This window comes from Lepisma saccharinum, chromosome 21, assembly GCF_977018435.1.
Source record: "Lepisma saccharinum chromosome 21, izLepSacc3.1, whole genome shotgun sequence".
NCBI classification, from domain to species: Eukaryota; Metazoa; Arthropoda; class Insecta; order Zygentoma; family Lepismatidae; genus Lepisma; species Lepisma saccharinum.
Window position 1 is genome coordinate 62015575 of NC_139249.1, and position 21073 is coordinate 62036647.

Consider the following 21073-nt stretch of genomic DNA (forward strand, 5'->3'; position numbering starts at 1 on the left):
GGTTTTAGCACGCAATCACCGTTACTGTATATGCAGATACTTCTTGGCTGCGTTTTCCCTGTTTTGGCTGTGCTACATGCCAGTATGTGTTTATGTCCTTCATAAGTATGCCCTTTGGTGTCGCGGTAGTTAGTTACGTCATAAATATTAGGACTACATGCGTTTTTGGTTTAATGGAATCAATTGCTACCTTGATGTACTATCATATTCTACAGGATTTGTTTACTTCCATTTGTGACACATTGCCTGAGTGACGCCGTAAATCCCAGATCCCACTAAATACAGACTCTCACATTTTTGCTTCTAATTTCTTTCGAAGTATACGAGAAAATGTTTAAGGGTATTTTTGGTTCAGCATAAGAAGAGGAACAAATACAGTTACATATTATTTATTTATATCTGATCACACAGGAGATAAACTACCTTCTGGGTTTTTAAATTAAAATTTCTGATTTCTAATTATTATTTTACCAAGCAATGCTAATTCGACAATACCTATTGTCCAATGCTTCTACTACTTACCAAACACCTATTCTAACACGTTTCGATATAGCACTTTACTCTCGTCTTCTGGGTAAAAAGGTAAAAGAAAAAAGGTAAAGTGCTCCCCTGTACTTTGCACTACGCCATGAAGGCCTATAGGGGGTGTGGAGATAGGGCCCTACACTTTCTTGATCACGGCCGAAGATGGGAGTGATGTGATCAGCACCAGGCCTCTGACCGACTTTACACCCCTCCCCAGAGATTCCTCTAGGTACCCACTTTATATGACGCTGGGTGGGTACCTGGAGGAAACTCTGGGGGTAAAGGCAGCCAAGGGGCGTGGTGCTGATCACCAATTCATTTTTGCCAGTGGGTGGAATAGAACCTGCCAAGATGAAATCGAAAGTACTATTTTCTACATTGCAGTTTATTTATTTATTTATTGATAGAGCTCAACAGGCAGAGCCAAATTAGAGTGCTCTAATTACATAATATTACTACAATTGATTCAGTGTTCCAGTAATAGTATTTTTAAAATTGTATAAATTCATTGCAAAAATATCAATTGTGTTATTTACACATGCAATTGTGTTGAAAGAGTTGCACGCTCTCCACACCGGAGAGGCAGAAAGAATTGATGTTTTCGCTCTCTGGCAATGAAAGATTTTGTGCTTGGGGCGTGTTTTGGAACTGGGAACATTAAACGATACGGCTGACAATAAGTTGGAATCGTCTATTATACCGTTAATTACTTTATACAGAAAGAGTAGGTAATTTACTTGTCGTCGGAGTGCTAGTTTGCTGAAGTTGGTCTCTGAGACTAGATTATTGTATGAATCGAATGTTGGATATTCTCCACAGGCTTTGAATTTGAGATATCTAAGAAACTTTGACTGAATACGTTCTACTTTATGAATTAAGTCTATTTGAGTGGGATTCCAGATTACTGACGCATATTCTAGTTTTGACCGTACGAGGAAATAGTAAAGTACTTTCGCTGGTTCTATTTTCGTGAAGTCGTGACTTGAACGGATTATAAAACCTAAGTTTCTGAAAGCGTCGTTAATAACAGTTTCAATATGCTTATTCAATTTGAGCTTGGTGTCGAGGATCACTCCGAGGTCTTTAATTTCATTTTTGCGCGTGATTTGTACATTTTTAATACGGTATGGAAACACACAAGGAGCTTTGCGTTTTGTGTAAGTTAGTAACATATTGGGTTAAAATCTATCCTTTGATCATTTCTAGGGTTTTGGATCAGAGCTTCTTTCATGTTTCTTAGTTTCCAATTTTATTGTTTGTGTAGTACTGTTATCTTCTTCCATTGTATTTCATGGGATTACTTCGCTATCAGAGAGCACTACCACGCAAGGGTCCCGTGTTCAACTCCCAGCCTGAGCATGGGTGTTCTTTGTGAGTGTCCCTTCATCAATTTCATCATATCATCACTCATTATCATCTTCGCGATTAGCGAAAAGTGCCAGAAAAGTAAAGTAAAATAGTAAAATTAACCTAATCAATCAATCAATCGATTCTTTCTATGCATGTTCGGCTATTTTTGACCTTTCTATATCTTCTTTCTGTGTATATTTCTTGCGTTCATCTACCCCGTCTGTAGAGGGCATCCAAATTCTTCTATATAAGCTCATATTCATTCGCATGGTGTGTTGTGTAGGTGGCATGCGACATGCGACACGAGAGTTTCGCAGCGAAGCGACAATTCTTTCTTTGCTCAGTTCGCATGATGTGATGATACCGACATAATTGCATTAATCAGTTTATTAGTCACCCGAAAAAAACGTATAAGAAAAGGCATTGTTACATGTAAATCAGGTTTTAACATCTTTTGCAAGTTATTGAAACTCGGGGAAGGCATGTTGTGCATGAGAAAACGGAGAAATCATATGCACTGACCTCAAAGTGTATACGCTAGACTTTCCAGCATGGATAAAGCGAAGACCTAAACACTAGAGACATGGTTCTCAACCTCCGTGAGACCTTGTCTAGGTATTTTGTGTTTTTTAGTCAATGCTCGGATTACAAGAATTTTCCTCGTAAATACTTTCCAGTATTTAAGATATTATACATGAATTAACATGTACACATGCAATTAAATATCGATAAATAAATTCTGGCATAATCATAAAGAATAACAATAGTTTGATTGTTAACAAATACAAAAATATGGATGACGAAACGGTAACGTCGTCTCCTTGTAATTATGTGATGCCAGGTTCGATACCCGGTGGAGACACATAGTAGCGCGGGTCCAAGTTTAAACTGTAGGTCCAGTTCTGATTAGTCTATTTGTGCATAAAATGGACATACAAAACCTCACAACTCAAATATGAAAATGGGATTATGTTGGTTGTCAACCACTTTCAGCAGAACCTTTTGCAGCTCAGTATAGTTGATACGATGGGTACCGGACCGCTACCCCGTGGTTGAGATGCACTGCACTAGAGTACCTTACAAGGTTGACTGTCCTGCGTATTTTGGACTATTTTTGACTTACTTGCCTCCATGCGCTGGCTGTTTCACACAAAAGCAGTCGCGTCTTAAATGGCCAAAACACAAGCTTTGTCGCTTTGCTGTGAGATCTCCCTTAGTATTTCCCTCTCGCCTGCTTGAATTCCATGTGTTTACAAAAACTGGCCTCAATCATGGCTGCTCCAAGCCACAATGCAACAGTTTGTGACGTAGGTGAACACACACGTATGTGCAGTTTTTCTGACTTGTATGCGTTTTCTGGTTTAGTTAGTGTTGAGTAGAATATTTCTTAATTTTTTCTTTACAGCTGGATGTTGTCCTAAGTTCGTATTTTGAAGCAATTCTGTTTATCTTTTCTGATAACACTGGGAGGCAGTAGCGGCGATTGGCTGTCCAAACTGGGGGAGGGGGGGGAGCAAGGACAGTTTACTTTCGGTTGGTTGACAAGGTTTAGCATTAAAAGGTCATAGTGCGGGGACAAAAAGTTACAAAAATGGTTGCAACCGTCCTCCCCGACGCCCAGCTAATCGCCGACACTGCTGGGGAGTATGGTATGAATACAGAACTGCTGTTTATGTGCTTATCTGTCAAACGCTCTTTGGTGTGTTCCCAACATTTTTCATTGTCTCTATCTATAATGCAATCTTGTTCTTGCCTGAGTGTTGCAGAATTTGAGCAAATTCTCTTGTCGTCTGAGGTTCATATCCTTATGTTAAAGTTCCCATCAAGTTTTATAATTGGTTCTCATTTTAAGGTAAATACCTGAGTGCATTCCACATATTGTTTAATTTGTCAGCATTTTTCGAACATTAGCGAAAAGATAAAAAATTGGTAGATCACGAACAAAATTGGTTCAAGGAAATATTGTACCATACTTTATAAGCTTGTCACGCTATCTGTATTTTATTAATAAACAGTAAGACTTATTGTTATCTATTTAGATGAGCAGTGGCACCAATTTGTGAAAAAAAACCATTGGGTGGGCTAAATTCGGAGATATGTTTTATAATTTAATGCAATAATATATGTCAAAACTCATACGTAGCCTGAGGATTTGCCTAAAATTATTTTTTGTTCCTTGGTCAGAAAGTGTACATTCTTACGTATAAAAACAGCTTCAGGCCATTTCTCAGAGTATCACATGATAATTATAGTGGCTGTTTTTGCGTACTTTAGACATAAGTGACTATTTCGAAGATAACTGCTTTTTGAGTGCCTAATCCTCTCAACGTTATCAATTTTAGCGCCTATTTTGTATTTTTCGGTGTTTTTTGCCTGCCTATTTTTGAGTTGTTAGTGTATATCGTAAAGGCCTACAATTCTTTTCATCGTTAGTTTCCAAATAACGACGTGACCACAAATAGTGTAAATAATATAGGACGCTGAAAAGTATCAAATCGTAGATGTAACAAATGTTTATTAATTATTTTTTATAGCACTCAGTAGTTAATTAAGTTGTAAGAATTCTTCAGATGCATAATGATGAAACATTTTGAATTCTTAAGTTCTAAAATAAAACACAGTAAAAGGCAAATGACTGTAAATGCTCGCGCCCCACATGCCCATGTGAGTTGGCGCCACTGGAGCTGAGGTTAAACCTGGAATTTCTTCACGGCGTGTGCCAACAAGTTTTATGTCATTTGTTAAAAGGCATGCAACACCGAACACGCCATTGAATGTTTTTCATCGCTTCAACGGTACGATTGCAAACATTTTATGACTTCAAGTTAAATGTTGCTATATCAACAATGGATATTTTAGAAGTAAGACCTCCTTGAAACAATGGAAGAGCGTCAATAGATTAGTGAGCCATATACCCTTTGCAGCCTCTCAGAGCTTGCCGCTTTCATAGACAGTCATTGTAACTAATTTTAGAGAGCTTTTAATATCGTCGTTGTAGTTAGGTTTCTGCCATTTGTTTTAACGGTATAGATCGAACGAATGGTACTTAGGACTGGTTAAATGGCTATCAAGTCTTAATAATTTTCATTTAGAATTTCATAGTCTAAATCGTGGGCGTTGCTTTGACACTAAGTTGCTATCGTGGACCATGAATTTCGCAAAGTTAGTAATATTTTAAAAGTATAAGGGCTCCAGAGGACTTTGTCATTGTATATTCTCTAAAGTACTGCAAATTAGAATCTTCTACGCAATATAGAAAATAACATCCTTCACAATTAGTTCAACTTCGTGATACTAAACAAATAAATTCCTTAGATTTTATGACATAATGCAACGATAATTGAATTGCCACGAAAAGATTAAACATCCATGTACTTGATCACCATGTAAACGGTTTATTTCGTAACGAAGTTTTACGCTTTTGTCATTAATTTCAACACAGATCATCCGTAGAAAAAAGAATCGATTCGACTGATCCAAGATTCTATAGATCCAGGCACGCTAATTACTTAGGAATTAATGGGCAATTAAACATAATTATTTAGTTTCATAAAATTTACTGCAGGTTGTAAAGCGATCGAAGATTCTAGGTTAGAATTTCAAAGTATAGTTCTATCCATTGTATTTTGTACATTTTCTTTCTCATTGAAAGTAACCTAATGCGAGATTTATAGCTTTTTGGTAAAGTTCAAATTGCAAATCTCAGAACTCCAGAACATCATATTTTATGAAGCATTATGCAGAAAGTCGTGCATTTTACCATATTGTTTACTTCCAAAGCAAGTTTTTTGACATTTCTTGGTGAGGTGGAAGTACCTAGAGTGAGGAAAGAAACGTTTCATTAAGTATCCGTGAACATATATTACTAAAATGTTGTAAAACATTTAAATATGAATAAAACCGAGTGATATGCAATTCATTACATATATAGAAATGGTCTAATTTCGAAAGTTATGCGACCATATGGCATGAAACCTCACTAAAATATTAAAAAAAAATCAGAAACGATCTTGAGATTGGATTATTTTCAAATCGAAATGAGTAGCCTATTATTTTCCAATCTAATGGATGAATATTGATATATAAACCTACGTAAACATCCTTTCTTAAGGCGAGCATACACAGCCGTAAAAACACGTCGAAGTCATTAAATTTTGCACGTAACGTAGAAATCCGACAGTATTTGGGGATCTGCTGATGGTACGCACCGTAATTTCCGTACGCACCCCCGTAATTTTCGTACGGCCCAAAAGTTTAGGAGGCCTTAACTATTAAGGGTGCGTAAAGGCGGCGGGGGATGAAAAAGGAGGTTGGTACTGGAAGGAACCTGCGGAGATAATTAATTACCCTGCTCTTCCTTCGGCCAAGACCCAGCTATTGAGAACAACGATAATACGTGAAGTACGACCGCTGAAAGGTCTGTCCCTGGGGTTCCCCTTTGTAGAAAGCAGATAGTACGGGACTACCTGAGCTTGTGCTTGGAAGAACTGGGCTCCGAGGTAAGGGTGTACGGATGAAAATATACGTCGCAGTGTATGCCTCGGCAATCTGACGTAACGTACTTGCGTAAACAAGCAGCGGATTCACGTCCATATTTGCACGGCTGTGTATGCATCCCTTTATAGAACTCAAGGAATTATTCACGAAATAACACATATTAACAGAAAATAAGTTGTGTGAAGCAGATGTGGCCAGCTGGCCTCATTTGTGAAAGAATTCACGTCAGACAAGCTTTTGCCATGAGTACCTACACATTTGGCACGTGGCGTGATACTGTTATGGCTGCGTCGCCTATCCCCCTCTTACCCCCCCCCCCTTTCAAGCTCCTTTTTATAGCGTCTTGGCTGACGTGAAGATGACATAATATTGTTATCCTGGAATCCTTCATTTACGATTTCATACTACCATTGGTGGATTATTGAGATGGGTGATGCCGCCAAATCTAGACGATGAAAACGGAGAATAAATTGGGAACATGGTGTAAGTTAATGGTGATACCATCAACCCCCCCTTTCACAACTAAAATTACCCTAAGAGGCACTTAATCCGTGTTCGTAAATCTAGCTCCCTGAAAGTCAACTTTAGCTCCATTTAAGGTGAAATTTAGCCCTGTTATGCGCATCAGGTTTGGCAACACTGTGAGGATGGTCGTAGGAGTCAAGGAGAAATGCATTACGCTTATGGGAACATTATTTTATTAGTTCTCTCGGGAATATCAAACACATAACGGCGTAGAAATGTACATGGACGAAAAAATTACACGTTGAAGAATGTCTTAGTCGTAGGAAAGTCAGAACCCCCATTTGATTAGCTATAACTTGAAGTTGAAGTTGATTCTCCATAAGGAATATATGGGATTCTGTAAATACTTATTCATCATATTTCTCGAACATCGTATCTAGATTAATAATCAACTTTAAAAAACGCTTCCACTTGCAACATGGAGAGAAATTCATGCTCTTTTGTCCAGCCGTTTTTTTTTTGTTTTTTTGGCAATGCCTATTCCGACTACATTGAAATAAATGTGCAGCTGATACGTAATAGTCGCTCTTCCCCTTTAGGCGGGAAGCTCGCTGTGCACGATACCCTCGTTGGCCTACACGACGAGTTGCCCAAACCTGATGTAGACGTAATAAAGCATTGGGATAAACAGTAAAACCTCGCTAATCCGGAATTGGGTGATAAGTTAACCGGTTTAAGGAAAGTCCGGTTTAACAGTAGAAAGTGCATTATAACAAGTTAATTATGGTGTATTTAAAGGGTATAGGCCTAAATGCACTATACGGTACAGTAAAATGTAGAGCAACACGACAATGTAGCGTTTCTAGCCACATTTGAAACCTTGCATTCTGCTTTTATTGGGGGGGGAGGGCCTTTTGGATTAAGTGAGGTCCGGATTAACGAGGTGTTACTGTATAAGAGGAAAAATTAAATTAAAACTAGTATTTCCAGGCATATTATACAAACCTTTGGCTATAACTGGTGGCAATATACACCACACGCTTATGCGTTTGATAGTGCCTGCTTATTAAGAGCTTCTAAATTTCAAATACGAAGTCAAATAAAATGAATTTGTTGCAATTAGTAATAACGATCGAACTTTTGCTCATGACTGTACCTTAGTATTGTTGTTTCGTAGCATCATCAGTGCAAAAAGAAATGCCATTTACGTACAACCCGCATCGACATGTACTGTTAATTTTGGAACGGACATTAACGTCTACGAAGGAGGATATTTCGAAATGGCAGTAGGGTCTCCTTTTCGTCGCCTTGTAATAAAGGGGTCTCTGGTTCGATACCCGGTGGAGGCACATACACGTTCGGATCCCACTTTAAACTGTAGGTCCATTCTGATTAGCCTTACTGTGCACAAAGTGGACTTAAAACTCCAACTCAATCAATCAATCAATCGAATGTACAGTGTATACAAACAGTAGATTATTATTTACTTATTTCAAACATTATTTATATTGCTGTATACAGAAAAATTACAAAGTTACACCAAATACCATAAAGCAAAAGGGAAAATGAACACGAGAGTAAAATACAAAATGTTTGAGAAGGATAACAAAGATATAAAAATCTGAACGGTAATATAAAATAGTACAATCCTAAAGACACATGCCAGAGAACAGAAAATCTAGATTACGTAAAAATGATTTTCCCATTATTTTTATGCATTACTCTTTCTACTCTATAATTTCGAACACCATATACTGGGGTATTTACGCTCCATTTCATAAGAATATTGGAGCATGAAATTTTGCTTTTAAAATATTATCTATAAAATAGATTTCAAGATTACGTCTATGTGATAATGACCTGAAGTTCAGTCCATATTTTCATAGTCATAATAAAAATGAAATAATTTAAATTGAAAATAAATAATTATGATTTTTAATCCAACATGTCAGTGCTTCAACAATGACAACAATTGAACACGATTTTTATGTTTCTGGATATTTTAGAGTAATGTCAAAACAATCCATAAAGTCATCAAAAATCAAATTAGTTGTTTCGTATAAGCACCAATGTCGTATTTACTGATAATAATACACAAGCAATTATTTTTATCTGCCACGGACTTTGCTGAAGTGCAAGCTTCCTGCAAGCGCCGGCTCTGCATATGACGAGTCGTCCTTATCGGACAACGCTAGGACAACCTTGCGTTCTGACGTCACCGGGAAACGATTTTTATTGTTAGGCTAAATGCCTAAGTTGTTAGGTTAGGCTAGTTAGGTTTATTTGTATTACCATAAGTAATAAATTTTCAGTATATTTATGCTAAGAGAAACAACCTAACCTAACGATGTAGGCAATCCTCGTCTGACGTCAGACCGCAAGGTTGTCCTAGCGTTGTGCGATAAGGAAGACCCTCATAGGACCACATAACACAATACACTATTCTGAAGACCGAGACAGATCGAATCTCTGAGACGGTGGTGTGTATATGTTTGTATGTGTTTGAGTACATACACATACAGTGCATTAAAAACAGTTCAATTACGTTAAGTAGTTCTGTGTGGCCAAATTCTTTGGATTTTATGCCAATTAGACATTTCAGATAATTGAAGATTACATCTCACAAAGCTCTCAATATTCATAAATGAATAAATAAATGTGAAATTCACATTGTGAATCAACCATCACTATTCAGTTACAAAGAAGAATTGTTGATCTGTGTTGCAAGAAATGAATCACCAGCAGATTAATAGCTCTGTATATTTTCCTTGTGCCTAGAGGAGAAGTACAAGAATCTCTGCGCCCTTTGCGACTCTCCCGCCACCTGTGGCAGAAGCGACAAGTTCGCGGGCTACGAAGGGTCACTGCGGTGCCTCACGGAGGGACACGGCGACGTCGCTTGGAGCAAGATCAGCTCCGTCAGGAGTTTCTTCCAGGTAGGTGATACACGAGAACAACAAAGGCAAAGTAAAAGAGCAGACATGCAACAGAATAACCAACAATGGGGAATAATTATAAATGCCAAAGTTTTAGTAATTTAACACACAGTATCCATCCAGGCAAGTATCTAGAAATATATTTTGTGGGGGATCCGAACCAAGTGCCTTATAATGATGATAATAATAATAATAATAATAATGTTTAAATTTAAATAATTATAATTATATTAAATTGATTAAAAATATAATTAAGATTTGGTTTGGTTTATATTACTTCGCTTTTATACCACTTTGGCTAATCGCGAAGATGAGGATGGTTGATGATATGAAGAAATTGATGAAGGACACTTACAAAGACCCATGCCCAGGCCAGGATTCGAACCCGGGACCTCCAGCGCCGTAGCGCGCTGTGATAACCACACCGCCACGGAGGCTGAATTTAAATACTCAAATTAATTAATATTATATTTTATTATATAATATTTATATATTATCATTTATATAATAGTCATTATCTAGCTTACATATAGCTAAGTTCGTCAAAATTTTTAATAACAACTGAAATTAAGTTCAAATAGATAAAAATGTAATATACTGATTATCAAAGAAGGTTGTTAGATTCAGTTGAAAAGTAAAGTATCTGGTAATATTTTATGCATATTATTATAAGTAGTAATAGATCCTGCATAAATCTTCTTTGTCTTTCAATATCGTATGATCCCAATATAATCCTTGCCTTCCAATAAGGTTGGGGGAATAAGTAACCCGGGATTAAACAACAAGTATATTTTCATTATTAATTTTACTTATTTCATTATTCAATTTTAGTATTTAATAAGTATCGGTAGACATACATAACTAACTAACTAACTAACTCTCTAGCCTTCTTAAACCCGAAGGTTCATGGCTGCAGCAACACAGGCCTTCCATCTGTCCCTATCTTGAGCAACATCTATATACTCTTTTCCATCCCTACCGATTTCCCTTAGGTCCATCTCGACGTTGTCCCTCCATCTTCGTCTTGGCCTCCCTACTGGTCTCTTACCATCAGGTTTCCCAACAAGAATCCTGTAAACTCCTCTTTCCACTCCCATTCGTGCCACATGGCCTGCCCACCTAAGTCTTCTTGATTTAATTATTCTAATAATGTCTGGACATGAATACAAATTATGTAGTTCTAAATTATGTAACCTTCTCCACTCACCTGTCTCCTCATCCCTTTTAGGTCCAAATATTTTCCTAAGGATCCTATTTTCAAATACTCTCAATTTATGTTCCTCCTTCAATGTAAGGGTAGACATACATGTAGTAATTAATTTACGGAGGTAGTAGATAAATATTATTTGGCAAGAAGATAATAGAAAATTTGTATAATATAAATTTGTAGTGGTAAATACTAGTACATTTTGTAATTTAAATAGCTGTCAGGAATTTAGGATTGAAAATTGGATATTTTATCCACCTTTAATGATTACAGTGATACCTAATTTTGAACCACGTAAACGATAAACTTGTACATATGGAATTATTAAGTATCAACAACTCATCTTCTAATCATGAATTTTATTAACGTCATTTTCTAGATTTCGCTTTTCATTTGGCGGTAGAAATTTTATCCCAAGAAAAGAAGATGTACAAAGAAAAGATAGAAAAAGCAGAGGGAATGAAAGTTGTAAATAATCTTGTTAGATTAACATCAAAGGGGAATTAGTAGCGCAATTGCACTGTAATTCTACATATTCGTATAGCTACATGGACACTCTATAAATATTAATTGAATATTCTAACTCTTTACAGGATTTTAGACTAGATATAGTGTGCGGAAAGCACAATTACTTAATGTTACTTACATAAGTTCATTTTCCATACTTGATCTATGAATCATAATTTCTCATTAAATATTTTCAATAATTTGTGACACCACAAAATAGTCATAATAGTCTCACAAGCAGCAATGCAATTTTCTCTGCTGTGTGGAATATTCGCACACACACATTTTTTAAATATAATATCCTTGTGTGACGAAGTAATATGGCTAATGATTTTCTTAGTGCTACTATTTGGCAAGCATACGAAAAAAGGTTAGGGAGTTGCCTAATCGAGAGAGCGTGGTGATGGATGGGCGCGATTGCAAGGCAACAAATACAAATATTGAGCCAAAAAGTTAAATCTGGTACTAAGGAACATCCTCAAGGGAATATTGTACCAAAATGTAAGCAGGTGGGATATTGGTATTCCAGAAAAATATGCTAATAAATCTACTACCATTTTTTGAATGGCCATTTCTTGATATCAACAGCAGAAGATGCAATTCGAAAGACATACAGTATGTACAGGTTTTCAACAGTTCTTCAAACAATCACCTACCGTGAGTGCCCGTAGAAATTACTTTCGACTTCAGTAATAGATGTAATTCTTGCCAACGCAGTTGTAATTTGCATCCGCTTTTCTTGGAGGGGAGGGGTGTATTCAATGTCAGAAATACTGTTAAGCCTTGTTTCCATGATTATGAAAAAATAAATATGCTGACCAAGGCAGTAATTTATTTTATTAAAAACATAAACTAAAAGTAACGTTTCAACCTTGTAGCAAGTTCTTCTTCAGACTCTGTATCAAGTACAAAAGTAACAAGATACCAAAAACAGGGCATTATATATACACAAAACGTTACTCCCTCCAGACTATTAGAAAGTTGTTCTGGAACTTTCTAGCAGGTGGCTTTCACTTGTCAACTGCACTTTCACCTAAAAGACTAGCCTTGGTCAGCATATTTATTTTTTCAGAAATACTGCCAATCAATATACATTCACGATGAAGACTTGATTTCATATAAGCAAAAGCTGTGCTTCAACAATTCTAATTGTACTAGATTCTATTTGAAAAAAAAAAAAAAAAACATTCATTCTAAAGAATGCGGTTTACTTTTTAACGTAGACAATAAAATTGTGATTTAATGAAACCTTTGTTGTAGGAGAGACCAGACGCCATTCGATACTACAATTACCTCTGCCCAGATGGCACCACCAGGAGTTTAAACTTGTCGAATCCCTGCGAGTGGGGAAGGAGGCCGTGGGTGGCGTTCATGACGAACGAAGAAAACGTTGGGTAAGATGTTTATGTTTCGGTTATAAATATGTAATACGTAGCAACCATTACACGAATGTATACAATTAGACATAATATTTTATTAATACTGTATTTATATAATAGCTGCGATGCGCTGAATTATGCTTCATTGAGATTTCTATTAAGTGCGACGCGAGAAGTACCACTTCGATATATTTAAAATTCCAGTGCAAATTTAATAGCAGTGTGTATTTGAAAGAATGAACTACAGACATCCAAGTTAATTGATTGATTGATTGATTGAATTTGTAACTTTGGGTGCGTCAGCACTTAGGCTATTTTGCATCCGTAACATTATAAGGGATCCAGCCCCTTATCATAACTAAAACATAACGAACATGAAATAACTGTAATATCGGGCTAAACTTTTCATGCTTTAAAAGCTAAGGCTGTAAAGAGACACTCAGCACACGCAAGGATAAAACACAGGACAACGCACACACAGTCCTACAAGGATTATACTGTCCGTAGGTCCAGACGCCAGGGCCTCGTTAGTCTGCAAAGTGCAGTCCAGGGCGTATTACGTGGAAGCTTGACAGCCCAGATATCCAAGATAAGCCAAATACACTGCATATTGTAATTACTTATAACTGAGTGTTCGCATACGTTTTTAATTGTGTATGTGAAGGTAAAGGTAAAGTTCAATATATATACACACACACACACACAGAAAAATCACTCCTCTCCAGACACAAGGTTATTAGAAAGTTGTTTATCTGGAACATTCCTTTCCATGTGTTCCAGCAGCTGGCCTCCTCCTGTCAACTGTTGTTTCACCTGACAGGCGATTTAGATAAACATTTCCTTTCATCTGGAACGTGGTTAGACTCCTTATCTCACTCTCTTTTTCCTTATCCTTTCTTTCTTCATTCCTCTTCCTTCTTTTCTCCTCCTTCGCTTTTGTCCTTTCCACTCTTTCTAATATCTTCTTCCATCCTTTGTTTATCTTCAATCCCCCATTCCAGTTCATTCTTCTCCTTTATTCTCTATTTCCTTACACTCCTTCCATTTTCTCACTAGTATTCTCATCTCCCTTCCTATCTGCTTATCCTCATCCCACTCTATGTCATGTGATGTCCTGTTTCTCTCCTGTGCTAAAATATCGCATTTGTCTCTCTCTTTAGTCGTACATTATCCGTATGTTCCCCGTCAAGTTCCCCGTGGTAGGCCACATACCGTAGTCACAAGCATGTGACTAAAAATAAGGTTACGTGTACTTATAACAATTTGTTTCATCATTTTTTATTGATTTGGAATAGAAATACGAGTATTATAATGTAAATTATATGATTCTAGAATGTTCGAATATTGTGAGAAGAACTTTCTTCAGTTAACCCCGTCTAATTCTCTTTCAGGGTGGTTGATGAACTTCGCTGCCAGATCGCACAGACCAGGGTCCTGGGGGAAGCCACCAAAGCCCACTGGTTACGGAGGATCCTGGCTGTTCCCGAAGGGTCGACCACAACATCCGACCACGACCTTCTCCCTCTCTCGCCCCTCGAGTACCTGAACAAAGGTACCCGACCACTGCTTGTGGTCTTTTCATTATTAGAGTCGGGCAGAAGGGAAGATGTCGCAAACGTCTAATTGTTTAAACAATTATGAACACCATTGAAATCGGTCGTGCACTTTCTATATCAACAATACAAACACATATAAGGAGGAAATTTTTGTGTTAATTTGAAGGAAGATTTTGCACTGATATCTACGGAGAGATGTTACGTGTAATGTGGTATATATCTTGTTTAGGAAAAGATAGACACATAATACAAAAGTAAGTAAAAAAAAGTGTACATTTATAAAACGTCCACCGTTTTCTTTGTACGCCAAGATAAGGAGAAATATATTGAAAAACTAATACAAGTTTGGAACATGACAATCTGGTCAAATATACCGTGTTATATAGCAATGAGGGACATAACAGCAGAAACTGTTCCAACAGCCAAGATGTGTCTAATGAGATATGAAACTATTTGCGGATGTCACAAACATAGGCTCCGCCTGCTCATTCGTCGTGTCCCCATTCTTGGCACTGGGCCCACTGATCACCTTGATGGTTCCATTCAATATTTATCACCCCTTCGGTATTCCATATTTTATCGAAACATATTCCAATACCTTCACTTCTTGATAGCTCCAAATGTACACATTTTAAAACCAACGTAACGCATTCAGGACACACACACTACACTAAATTATTTGCGACTACATACATACCTGCAAAACTTTTTTCACAGCGAAAAACATTAATTTTTGTGGATCAACCAGCAAAAACACGCCCAGGAGTCACCAAAGCATTCTCACAACTAACGGCCGGATTCTAAGATGTGGTTCATCAGTTTTCAGTCAGATATCGACACATATTAAACTAGATTTTCCATATTTATCACCCTATTCCGAAATTGGGGAGCTACAAATGAGTAGCGTAACCCGGTCATGGAAATATACATCTACGACCGGGGGTTCGTCGTGCTGACCACACGTCATGCCGTAAGTAGTTGGATGATCTCCCACCGGCAGCTATTGCACCCCGGGTTATTTCTTATATTAGTTTCTTGGAGGTATTCTTGAAAATACATGTTGTAGGGTTATTGATTATAACATTAGCAATTTTTGTGCCAACGCAATACTCATTTCAAAATCATTGCTCTGGAACTAAAAGAGTCTGAGTTTCATATTATTTTCCAACATTTCCTACTAACATCAACTTTGAATTATTTTTGTCCTACATTTTGGGATAGCGTATCCTACATTTCGTTATTATTGTTATTAGTCAACCAGAAGCAGCACTGCAAACAATATTCTACAACTTTTTGAAATGATGTAATTTCATGACATCGATTTTAATGTTGATTTTCAGAATTTCAATTGCATAAGTAATTGTAGGAGGCAAAAACCTTAACCCTGTTTTTCTTCCTACATGTACCCTATATTTAATTTGGAATGTTTATTTTCGTTATGAGTTATTGTATTTGTAAATATTCTTTTGATATGAGGTAGTTTCCAGAATAGCCTGAAACTTACAAAGTTCATAAATAAATTATTATTGTTACTAGCAATATGTCGTACTCGTCGTTTAAAAATGAGAAAGATTCATAGAAATGTTTAAAAGTTATAAACTAATAGGCTAAAAATTTGCTAGAGAGGAAGTTCATATTGAAATTTTAGAATAGATTTAAACGAATACAGTGAAAGGTAAGGTGGTAGTATTGATACAGTAAAATCTTGTGAATCCGGACCCGGTTAAGCCGGACTTCGCTTAATCCGGACATGCAAAAGGTCAAAAGAAAATAATAACAGAATGCAAGGTTTTCAATGTGGCTAGAAGTCAACAAGAGAACTTCTCAAAGAAAAAGAAGTCGACCACTGATGACATTCTGTTTCCCGCAAACTTTGTACTGTACTGTACAGTGTATTTAGGCCTATACCCTTTAAATACAACATAATAAACGTGCTTTCTTGCAATAAACGGAGTTTTAATGCACTTTCAACTTTTTTTTTTAGGTTATTTCAGTTGATCCGGACTTTCGTTAAACCAGTCAACTTATCCCCCCGCAAGTCCAGATTAACGAGGTTTTACTGTATTTTAATCCCTAATTAATTAAAATTGTTATTTTCTTAAAATTATATAATTACAATAAACGTATTTCTGTCCAGCCGGCTACACCGACGTCATCGCTCGCGAGGTGGGCGCCCCCAACCGCATCATCAAGTTCTGCACGCTGTCCGAAATCGAAATGTCCAAGTGTAGGATCCTCGCCGAGGTGGCCTTCTCCAGAGGCATCCGTCCGAGATTCGGCTGCACCACGGAGGTGTCCTTCATGGAGTGCCTGAAGAGCATAGCTGACGGAGGCGCGGACGTCATCACCCTGGACGCCAGCGAAGTTTACGTCGCCGAGAGGTAACGCTTCCGTCAGTCATTATACATAGGTACTAATCGCAAGTCCAACTAGCGTCTGACATACATTTTGCTACATCTGTCCACCAATCGCCTTCGGGGCGGGGGTGCCTTGATGAGTGTCAACAACCTCAGTTGCGAAATAAAGGTTGTAGAGGTAACATCGCTTTCCCGTTACAACTTTGCCAAGCGTACGTCTGCTTTTGTTACTTACTTTTACAGTATTAGCTTGTTTGTACAATGTGTGGGTGTTTTTTTCGAGCTTTATGTACAATTATACAAGTTTTATCCAGCAACGTCGCTGATCAACTCTCCCCCCATTTTACAGTACGTTTGGCAACATACTGTTTATCCGACGCTCATTTGTTTCGTCCCGCCAGGGACTTTCGGTGCCTTGCGACTCGAAAATGCCCGATGTCAGTCGAAGAGACTTAAACTGATCGCTGATTCGTTGTCTCCCAACAGCCAGTTGGAATTGCGAGAGGTATAGCCCTACCTACCTACCTATAGCCTACAGAGGATTATAGTCCCTCTCTGCACTCGCGTGTCAAGTTGGCTCCACGGTGCAACACCGACTCGTCTACTTCGTTCATTTGGTGTCAATGAGTGTTTTTGGTGTCTGCACCGTTTGCACTATGTTCTGGAGCGGTGTAAGTGTGGTGTGGGGTCACGTGGTGCGTGCTAACTAATCAAATGAACGTTTAAAGCAGCAGACAGGCATTTGTTGAATCTTCTGAACTTGAACACCCCTATTCGTCTGCTTGGTCGAACGTCATTTCCTTGCACCAGCCTGACACCGGGATACAACTGCGCTACACCTAGCGTCAAAAAGTGCAGCGAATTAGACGGGGCCAATTTGTTACTTATTTCCTAGATTGGAACTGGATTTTATCAGTACTACCATCTACAATACAATCTACCAGAATCGTTCATTGTAAACATTGCAATAAATATACTAATAAAATCAACATTTCTTATTGAAATGTATTTTTTAAATGTAAGATTTCAAAGTTAGAAAAAAGGTAAAAGCATTAAATTCCAAATCTAGTTAGATTTGTTATACGTACTTGTATTATGTGGTAGTAGTATATGCGTGAAAAATCTTGAAAGCCAGTTATACTCTGTCCCAGCTAACTGTAGAGCAGGCAAACTAAATAAATTCTCTGCGCAAGTAGCGACGCGAGACGGTTCCACCAATGAACACGTAAGAGAAACGCAATTCCGTGGAGTGGGGGAAAGCGACTGCTTTCCCAGCAGCGTGCACTCCTTCGCTTCTCTGACGCTATTCGCGGCCTTGCTCCACAGTTAGCTGGTACAGGGTATAAGTATCAGTATCTATTTCAAAAGACCTCTCCCTGTAAGAAGCTGTCCAGGTTCGATCCTCGGTGAAGGTATTAGAACATTAGTTGGAACCCCACTTCAAGCTACAAGTCCAGTTCCGATTAGTTAAATTGACCACAATGTGAAATAAAACAAGCTTCTACAAAAACATGAACATTATTATAAATATGGTTTTGAGAAGGCAAATAAGAAGATAGAGAGAAGAGATCTTAAGTTTTGTCATTATCATTCACAATATAAGCAAAAACAATCTAATAAAAATAAAAAAAAACTTTAGTTTCTGAACAAACTATTTTCGTCCTAGGCAGTTCAACCTGAAACCAATACTGGCCGAAGTCTATGGCAACCAAGGCAGCAAGTACTATGCGGTGGCTGTTGTCAGAAGAAACTCACGTTACCAGTCCTTTGGGGATCTGAGAGGAGCCAGGTCTTGCCACACTGGCTACGGAAGAACTGCAGGTAATTTCTTATGTTTTAAAAGCTTGATGCGTTTTATGCATTAATTATTGTATTTACATGTGCATGTGTCCTTTGCAGTGGTAGTGTTTATTATTTATTACTAGCTAATTACCCGGCGTTGCCCAGGTATTTATTTATCCCAATCTTGTATTAGACAAGAAAATAATAATTTCTAACTATAGTGTAAAATGTAACTAATTTTAAATGTGATCGTTAATGTCACCAATTAGCTTAGCGATTCCGATTCGACTCTAATCTAGGTCATTTGTGGCATTTTATTTTTCACCCCTCTCCCCCTCCATGCCGTTAGCTGATGAACTTGGAGTTGAACAGCATTGGGATTGTCACGAAAACTATGGATTCCATTCACAGCACAGCCTGAATGTTAGACAACCCGACAAAACATTATCGTTGTGCGGATTGCATAGATCACGGATCTGTTTGTGCGGAATTAATATCGGTGGTTCTATTATTATTTTTACATGTCACCCCTTCCCAACCCACCCTTAGGGGTGCCAGGAGTGTCTTGCCCCCACAGTATTTATTTCCAGATTGCAAGAGATACGTGTACCAAGTTTGGTTGAAATTGCTCCAGCCGTTCGAGAGTTATGCCGGAAGAAACAAATATACACACCCACACACACACATATATACATTTTATATATACTCGTATATAGATATAGTTAAGCAGGCAGCTTACTCTGCTGACTTTTTCATTTGTTATGTATCTTATTTAATTTCTTGTTCTGACACAACTTGAAACGTTTTCTGTAGAATCATTCATATCTTTAATATAAAATATTTCTTGTGTATTTCAAGTCCCTTAAACAGTTCCTCAATTCAGTCTTTTCGTTCAAGGATTTAATGTGAGAATGAACAAAGTAAAATTGTTGTAATGGTGTATATTTACAAGGTGTCCTGCTTAAAAGTATTACAAACAATTAATAACTTAAAGTTTATTGATACATCCCCTTAAAGATTTTTTGGTACTCAACATATTTTTACTTCCCTACAACCTGTCCCGGAAATCTCTGGACTGAGCGAAGGAAAACAAGCTTGTGCAAGTAGTGACCAGTGAAAGTGTGAGATGAGAAATTCAATGCAGCTACCAGCCGTTTGAAGCAACGCGCACCTTTTTATTCCTTCAACTCGCTACCTCCCCTTCTCTTCCGTTTTGCGGTGCCAGAGAGGTCCAATCTATATTCAATTCCTGTCCATGTGTTTCACAGCATTGCAGGCGTCACATTCTGTATAGGAGCACAAATGCATCGTTGTAGGAAATTGATACATGTGAAAATTTAGAAAAAAGCGATAACCTGAGATACCACCGCAGAGGGGTATTCTCTCCCTAAAAAGAAAGTCGTTAGAGGGTCTGACTACTTGCGAGAGACCAGGGTTCGATCCACGGCGGGGAAGAACCGGGATTTTTTCCCACCTGTTCAAGCGGCTTCGGCGCCCACCCAGTGTCGTGTAAAGTGCGTAACTGAAGGAAGCTCTGGGAGGTAAAGGCGGCCAGGAGCGTGGTACTGTTCACATCACTTCGACTGTGATCAAGAAAGTGAGGGACCCTAACTCCACACACCCTATACTTTTTTTTTACTTTGATATATAAGGTTTAGCATACTGCGGGGGCAAAAGTGACAAAAAGTGGGAGATAACTGCCACAATGTCCCCCCTAATTGCCAAGTGTTGGAAGTCCACTTTCCTTGCCAGTGAAACTTAAATCTAGTAGAGGGGGTTTCGCACCCTGGTAAATAATTGTTAAATACACCTGAATACAAGCAAGCATTCTTATTTTCCAGGTTGGTACGTGCCGCTGTACACCCTCATCTCGCAGGGGGTGATGAGCAACACCACCTGCCCCTACCCCCAAGCCCTGGCAGAGTTCTTCAACGCCAGCTGCATCCCAGGGATTATGGATCCGGAGAACAACCCTCACAGCGAGAATCCCGAGTCGCTCTGCAGAATCTGCTCCAGCTACAGGAAAGGTACCGTCTCTCGCTTATTTTGACCTTCAGTTTCATAAAATTATCTATATATATATATATATATAATACTGTATATTTGGTCCAACATTTGTATTTTCTGTCTCAACGCGTACTTTCAGAATTCCATACTAATTAAAATGCACCAGAAAGCTTTAATAGTAGTCAAATAGAAAGAAAGCGGAAGGCTGTTATTATTAAGGTCTGTTTTTTGCCAAGTAGCCCTTTTTGTTCAGTTGTAAGTAGTAAAACAGAGGCTTAAATGATTTAAATTATTTTCACGATGTTTTGTGCCTGCTGACTTATACGTATTTGTAGCACCTATAAATGCATATTTTGAGTATTAGTGTTTAGTTTGCATATTTTTGCCTAGAAATACATTTTCAAAAAATATATATTGTTCCGATTTTGTCGCTAATTTGGTTCTCTCAACACAACAGTACACTGAGGAGAAATTATATTGTTTTGTATCCAATTTAATCTAAGCA

At 37.9% G+C, this 21073-nt stretch overlaps 1 protein-coding gene across 1 annotated transcript in view; it reads left to right on the plus strand.

Annotated features, from left to right (window-relative positions):
• LOC146004345 (transferrin-like) overlaps positions 1-21073 on the plus strand; it is a 148120-nt gene that overhangs the window by 115805 nt on the left and 11242 nt on the right. Inside the window, exons 6-11 of the mRNA XM_083143133.1 lie at positions 9616-9773; positions 12748-12881; positions 14258-14418; positions 16560-16803; positions 18446-18600; positions 20403-20588. Coding sequence (XP_082999259.1) covers positions 9616-9773; positions 12748-12881; positions 14258-14418; positions 16560-16803; positions 18446-18600; positions 20403-20588 — 1038 coding nt within the window. The remainder of the gene's footprint in view (positions 1-9615; positions 9774-12747; positions 12882-14257; positions 14419-16559; positions 16804-18445; positions 18601-20402; positions 20589-21073) is intronic.